Source organism: Ictalurus punctatus, chromosome 18, assembly GCF_001660625.3.
Source record: "Ictalurus punctatus breed USDA103 chromosome 18, Coco_2.0, whole genome shotgun sequence".
Taxonomy (NCBI): domain Eukaryota; kingdom Metazoa; phylum Chordata; class Actinopteri; order Siluriformes; family Ictaluridae; genus Ictalurus; species Ictalurus punctatus.
Window position 1 is genome coordinate 13236383 of NC_030433.2, and position 7516 is coordinate 13243898.

The following is a 7516-nucleotide window of genomic DNA, read 5'->3' on the forward strand; positions in this document are numbered from 1 at the left end:
ATAAGTTTCTGGCAGTAGAGAGTGGATAGATGTTTAAGTTTTGGGCTGCAATAAGATAGTTCCAGTGGGGTATACATTTAGGGTTGCTGTTCCAACACTATAATTTTCAGGTAAGCTAGTTAACTCAGAAGCTAATGTAACTTGTCAGCCTATGACATATCACTAAGTATGTCTACAATACGCGTTAAAATGTAGCCAAATAGTTTCCTTGTGTAAATATAAATGACTAGTAGTTATTTCACAAAACAGGGAGAGAAATTGTCTGACAAACTGACAGACAATACCACAGATTTGTCTCAGATATTTGTCTCCAATGGAGACAAATCTCTGAGTTGGCTAGAATTGGCTCTATTAGGTGAAGTTATCGCTTCTGAAAATTTTGTTTTGTTGATTGGAAAACAAAGAAATCAGGGCAGAAAGTCATCCAAATATTTTCTTAACGAAAGTAGGCTGACATGGAATAATATTGATGTAAGTATCCTATAACAGTGGTGCCTGTAGGTATGCCCAAGGAAATTTTTTATTGTATCCATAAGTATCAATTTGCTTTTAAAATAAAAAAAGATACTGTTGACCGACTGGAGTTTATAAGTAGAAATATTCTCAGATTTATTAAACTACAACCACAGTATTGTTTTTTAGTAGTGTGTAGTTTGGAACGCAGCTGTTGCTTGTGATTAATAAAGTACCAGGCGTTAACGTCTACGACAGATAATCACAGGGGGGAAATACGGCGCCAATACACCTCCTTGACACTAGGGGCGATGAACTTTTAACGTTCATTATTGAGTAGCTTTGACCCGGAAACAGTTACAAAAATCAAACGCAGTATTCGACCAACGATTGGTGAACGATGTTTATGCTGGTGTAGCTAACTTAGTTTGCGAAAAATAAATACGTTGTGCTTGTTATGTAAATGTGAAATAGATAAATTAAGTGTAGCAAATGTCAGTTCTTTGTCCCGTTGGACTGAGTGAAAAAGCTTTTAAATAGTCCAGTGGTTGATTAGTTAAGCCACTTAGCTTTATCCAGCACGCAAACGTCGCTAGATAGAAACTCGCTCTATAGTTAGATATGGGCTCGTCTAAAAAACATAAAGAGAAGGATAAGGACCGGGACCCGGAGGAGCGCCATCGGGAACACAAAAAGCACCGACACAAGGATCGCGAAAGGGATAAAGAGCGAGAGAAAGAGAAGGAGAAGAGGAAGAGATCCCGCTCCCGGGACAGGAGCAGTCGGGCTGCGGAGAAAGAGAGCAGGAGCAGAGGGGAGAAGAGCAGCGGAGAGCCGCGGGTGAAGAAAGAGAAACCAGATCCAAGCTGTGAAGAGACTGAAGGTGAGGTTTGAACGAAGCTTTAATATGACTCGGGAGCAACGAGTTGTCTCAGTGATTCGTTAATTTCTGACCGCGCATGCGCTGTAACAATCCCATATGTTCTGTACCAGAAACAGAAATGATTAATTCACGTCTCGAGTCTTCGGGTACGAGTCGTTCGTTTATCACGTCACAGTCCCACTGTATTCAGTCTATGCGGCGGTGACGGGATGAATGAACGACTCGAACCCGAAGACTCGAGAGGTGAACGAATCATTTCCGGGGAACAGACGTGATAAATGTGATGTGCAAAAGAAAGAACGACTCGGACCCGGAAGTGAGGTGAACTAACAGACTGCATAGCCTGAAGACAAGCTAAACTATTAATTTATAATTTCTGTTTCTCATAATTCAGCCTTGTCTACATTAGCCTATAGTTTATTTAATAGTCTATTAAGTACTAGATGTTTAAAAAACAAAAGATTTGTTTGTTTTGCTGAACAAGATTCGAAGATCCGAGTCAGTAAAATCATCCGAACTTCCCATCACTATTGGAAACGTGCTACAAATCTGCTGCAGTGACAGATTGTCCTACTGAGTTGTCCTGCGTATGCGCATAAATTCATATTTCATGCACTCTTCTCATGAAATGGCTAGCTGTAGTTTTCTGAAAATGCGGGCATAATAAACTAAAACCGTGTTACGGGTTGAAATGTTCGGTATGATAACCTAGTCTTGAAATATCACGGTTTCACAGTATTAATCAGACATTTAACCACACACATACACAAGCCAGTGGTGAAAATGAAAGCATTAAATGTATTATGTAAAACGTGCACATCCTTCTGTATTCGTATGTGACTAATTCACAAATGATTGTTTTTATTTCGAAAGATGGTTTAGAGGATTATTTTTCCATAAAATCTCTTACAGTGGGCCTTGTTTATCAAGCTGGATACGAACGGATTCATGCACATATTGTGCGTACGAGCATTTCCACAAGCAGTTTTGGTATTCGTGAAAATCCTGTGAATTCGGTGAAACGTTCGTATCTTACTTGTCCTCCCGAGTGTTTGAACATTTACGCATCAGGTGACTAACTAATGTAAACCTTGACTTGATCATGTCATATGCATGGATGACAGCGCTTTATATACACACACACACACACTTATTCATTTAGCAGGTGCTTTTATCCAAAGCGACTTACAAATGAGGAAATACAAGTAAAGCGTTCAAGTAGAGAATAATAAAAATAGTGCTACTATACAAGATTTATAATTGAGTTCTAGAGAAGCAAAGTGTGCAGAGTAGAGGTGTAAGAGCCAGTGCAAGTGCAGAATGCTTTTATTTTTGTTTTTATTTTACTATATATAAGGGAAGAGGGGCAAGTTAGGGGTTAGTGTTCACGGAAGAGGGGGGTATTTCGCCGTTTTTTGAAGTTGGTGACAGATTGTGCGGTCCAGATGGAAGTTGGAAGTTCATTCCACCACTTAGGGACAGACCGTTTTAATGTTCTGGAGAGGGACCTCGTGCCTCGCTGAGTAGGCACTACTAAGCATCGGTTGCTAACCGATCTCAGGTTGCGTGAGTGAATGTAAGACTCAAGGAGAGTGTTGAGGTAGGGGGGTGCTGTTTCAGACAAGGTCTTGTACGTGAGTATCAAGGCCTTGAATTTGATACGGGAAGCCAGTGGAGGGAGATGAAGAGGGTTGTAGCATGGGTTCTTTCTATCCCCTATAATATATGGGATATACTGTTGAGTTTAAAGTGCACCTATTACGGTTTTTCAAATATTACCTTTCATGTAGTGTGTTATAGAGCAGTTTGTGAATGTAAAAAAACAGCTGCAAAGTTTCAAAAATCAAAGCGCACGAAAAACTGAGTTATTGACTCCTAAGTGAACAGCTGAAACGAGTCGTTAGTACTTCCAGACTTACTTCCTGTACTAACCTATGTAGGTTTGTAACGAAAAGGCCCACCACTGGTCTTCATTGGCTGCTCGCTGACAGTGGTAGACCAATCACAACAGACTGGGACATGTGACCAATCAGAGCAGACCATGCTCTCTGAAAGGAGGAGATTAGAATGAATCCATTAGAACGGATCATTTAATGAGTCGGTTTTGATGGGGGCGGGGGGAGAGGTAATGCTGCAGTTTAAACTATGAACACACTAAAGTGTTTTTTGACCTTGTATGCAAATCTATTGTATGAGACCTTTAAAACAAAATTAGGCATGTGTCGTTTCCTCCAAGCGTTTCTTTAAACGTGAAGCCGAAGGTTGTACGAAGTGAAAAGATTTAACAAAGCTATAAAACCGGACAGCAGGCACAACAACTGCAGTTCAACATCATCCACCATCTTGTTTGTTTTGCATTTAATGGGTCACACGACTAAAAACATGTCATCGTTTTCTCCATTTTCTCAGTTCACACTGCAACGCAGAAACGGCGCTTTAAAAAGGGATCCACCTGGGAGAGCGTTTTCAAAAAGCTCCCTTTCGTTCTGTAAAAACGCCGTCTTGGCGTGGACCAAAGGCCAACACGTAGAGAAAAAGCTGTGTTTTCAAATCTATCCGGATTAATGTGGACGTAGCCTTGGAGTCTCTAATTGTAAAAAATGTTTAGAGCACATTTTTATACTAGTTCACAGGGACAGAGATTAAGAATACCATTGAGAACATTTTGTGAAAAGCAGTTGTTTTTATATTATTGGCATTATTTAAAGAATGAAGAAAAGAAAACAAAAGGAACGGAAGCCAAGACAAAGCCATGAATCATGACAAAAAAAAACATTCCGTTCAATTACGACAGAATAAATGGAGGCCGGAGGTCTGTCTGCGCAGAGCCATAAGCTCAAAATGCCCCAGCTGATAGAAGACTTAGTGCTCGCTTATTATTATTAATATTAAATATTATGCAATATTATTATTGGCATAGAAGTGAGTCAAAAATACTTCAACTTCTGTTTTTCAGCCTTTACACTTAGAGTTCGTTTTCTGCCACAGCTCTCTACGTTGAGTTTTGCCGTTGTCACTAAACGCAAACATGCTGTGTCAGGAACGCGTTTGCATGTTACGGGTGATCCGCATACGCAAACAAGCATGTAGTGAATACTGCTGTCAAGTTTAAACATGTTTACAGCAGTAGCAGATTACACACAGTATATTTACATGGACAACAATGTTCTGATATTAGCCCGATTAAGACAATACTCTGATTCAGAAACTAGCATGTAAACAGCGATTATTGATGACCTTAATCCGGCTAAAGTCATACTCGAAGTAAACAGGCATCAAATTAAGACATGTGGACTATTACTATTTTAGTCGCATTATCAAAGTGCATTATAGACATGTTCACACCTTAATCACACTATTAACGTCGTATGGGAGTTTTCACTGCATTTTGCGACAGGGCACGGACACACATGGCAGTGCTCCGTCGTTTGACGGCAAACGCGAGAGCACATCTACGTCCCAAACCGCGTATTTACCTAATATGTAGTAGGCGAAATACATGTAACTGAGCTACTTTATAGTAGGTAAGTATGCGGTTTGGGACACATCCCATGGCTTCAAGCAGTCGTCTATTTGCACGTATATAGCATGACAAATAATTAACTGTACTTGAAGCGTTCGTAAAATTAAAAATGAAACACCCAAAACTGTATAGACTAACTGTATGTTGATATGTGAAATTCTGGACGGGACATCGGATGGCGTGGCGTGGGGACGTAATGATGTTAATCGATCTGTGTTCTATAACATGTAAAACAAGAACATGAAAGGAATATTCTAAAAGTGACTCATGTAAACACCTTAATCACAATATTGTCTTATTCAGAATAAGGTCAATAATTAGATTATTGTTGTCCATGTAAGCGTAGTCACAGGCAAAGGGTGTTCAGTGCCGTCCACATCCCCTGTGCTGAGAAACGGAGGTTGTCGTAGTATCCATGGAATTTTTTTTTTTTTTTTTTTTTACAACAATGTGTTGTAAAAGGGCAAATTCTTAAAACACTGGCATCACTCAATAATTAACACTACTGTTGCTCTGGTAATTCAGCAGTCACTGTGAATTTAACTGTTTATACATCTGGGTTTGTTTGCAGATGCAGGGCCGAAATCAGCAGCTGGTGATGCTTCACTCAGCATCGAAGAGACCAAGTACGTCACTAAAATATATATACATATATTGTATACAAGAAATTTCTCGTCTGCTGCACGCTTCTCGTTCGTGTCTCATTCGTATCTCATCCCTCTTTTTCAGTAAGCTAAGGGCTAAACTGGGTCTGAAGCCCCTTGAGATGAATGAGTCCAAAAAAGGTGAGAGAGGTGTAACTGAAATGACTTCACGTTGACAAATCTTCGTTTTTCGCATTTTCTTCACACAAACTTTGCAATTACTCAGAACTTGGCACAAAGGAGGAGCCTCTGCAGGCTGAAGTGATCAACCCCATACAGATCAGACAGCAGAAGGAGATTCGGGAGAAGCTGGCTGCTCTTAAAGAGAAACGTCTGCTCAATCAGAAGCTCGGGTACGAATTTCCAGTGCATGAAAGAGCTTCATCGATTGATATGAGTACTTCGCTGATCCCGTGATGTCCGTCTGTCTTTTTCAGCAAAGTAAAGAGGCTCGCAGATGACGATCCGTGGCTTGATGACACTGCAGCCTGGGTAGAGAAGAGTCGCAAACTTGCGAAGGAGAAGGAGATGGCAGAGAAGAGGGTAAGGCAAAGGATGTGTCACTTATAAAGGGTTTTTTGTTTTTTTTTTGGTCCTACAATGTGGTGTCATGGCTCTTAATTCATCTTTCGTAGGCCAAGCTTCTGGAAGAGATGGATGAAGAGTTTGGTGTCAGCAACTTGGTTGAACAAGAGTTTGCACAAAGCAAACAGGTTGGTAAATTAAATTTCTAGTTTTAGCTATTGATAACATTATTTACCAGTTTAATTAGTTAAACTACTACTGTGCGATCTGTGATGAGGGGTTTTTTTGTGCTTAGTGGACCCAGGGTCTTATAACATGTTTTTCAGGAGGCTTACAGTTCGAGGGATCTTAAAGGTCTTACCGTACAGCACAAAATGGAATCATTTAGAGAGGGCGAGACGGTCATTTTGACTCTAGAAGACAAAGGTGAGCGTGGGGTGATTTATTTATTTATTTATTTATTTATTTATTATTTAAATAAGAAATGCGTTGAAGCACACAGCCTGCTCACGGTACACTCACGTGTCAGGTGTTCTGGAGGAGAAGGAGGACGTGCTTGTGAACGTCAACATAGTGGATAAAGAGAAAGCAGAGAAGAACGTGGAGCTTAAGAAGAAGAAGCCTGAGTACAAACCTTACAACGAGGAGGAGAGCGTGGACGACATGGTCATGGTCAGTTCACCGTTTCGCTTCACAGATCATATTTCTGTATATCAGTTCAAACCTTTTCTACGTTGTCTGTCGGTTGGGCATGTCAGGACATGGAGGTTTGCACTCGAAAGGGTTAAAAAGATGCTGATTACTTTGAGTTATGGTTTTGTTATGAAGAATTTTGAGTGTTACTTTTTGGTTGTTGTTTTTTTAAAGTATAAAACAAAAAAGAATTTTATAGCTTTACAATTTTACTTGTGTGTTGTACTCCCACTGAGCCGAATATTTTCTTTTAAGAGCTTACGTTCTCTGTGATCTTAGGACTTGGCCTCCATAAAAGTTGCAGATGCCGTTTAGAAGTATTAAATCAGTCTGTACAGGATTTCACTAAGTGTTTTTTTGTGATTGTGAATAGCTTTTTAATCAAAATTTGCGATGCAACTTAGTTTTTGGGGGTTTTTTGCGGAAAACTACTTTTTGAAATTTCAGTTGCACATAATTCTTTTTGCCTGATTTTTTGCAGTGGTAAATGAGACCTTTTCACTGTACTCATGTTTGACGTACGTGAATTGAAGAGGGCTTTGGCTTTTGAAAACGCGTTGTGATGACGTCACTTGACACATCTTGGCCCAAATCTGCGGTTTTGAAAAATTGCAAATATCTCGGCGCTTGCTTGATTTTTGCATTAATTTCTGCGATCATGAAATCCTGGAGGGTCTGGTTAAATGCTCGCTAACATTACAACATACCTGGCTGACAATGCAGCTTCAATTTGGATTATAGAAGTTTACAGGTTGGACAAGATGTCCAAATGATTTTGATTACGTGCTGCAGTCT

General features: G+C 39.9%; 1 protein-coding gene across 1 annotated transcript in view; it reads left to right on the forward strand.

Moving 5' to 3' along the window:
- The first annotated feature begins 803 nt into the window (after nucleotides 1–803).
- Nucleotides 804–7516, forward strand: part of sart1 (spliceosome associated factor 1, recruiter of U4/U6.U5 tri-snRNP) — a 13722-nt gene continuing 7009 nt past the window's right edge. The window contains exons 1-8 of the mRNA XM_017493028.3: nucleotides 804–1336; nucleotides 5431–5485; nucleotides 5589–5644; nucleotides 5730–5856; nucleotides 5941–6046; nucleotides 6139–6216; nucleotides 6355–6454; nucleotides 6558–6700. Of these exons, the coding sequence (XP_017348517.1) occupies nucleotides 1075–1336; nucleotides 5431–5485; nucleotides 5589–5644; nucleotides 5730–5856; nucleotides 5941–6046; nucleotides 6139–6216; nucleotides 6355–6454; nucleotides 6558–6700 (927 nt within the window). The 5' untranslated portion in view covers nucleotides 804–1074. The remainder of the gene's footprint in view (nucleotides 1337–5430; nucleotides 5486–5588; nucleotides 5645–5729; nucleotides 5857–5940; nucleotides 6047–6138; nucleotides 6217–6354; nucleotides 6455–6557; nucleotides 6701–7516) is intronic.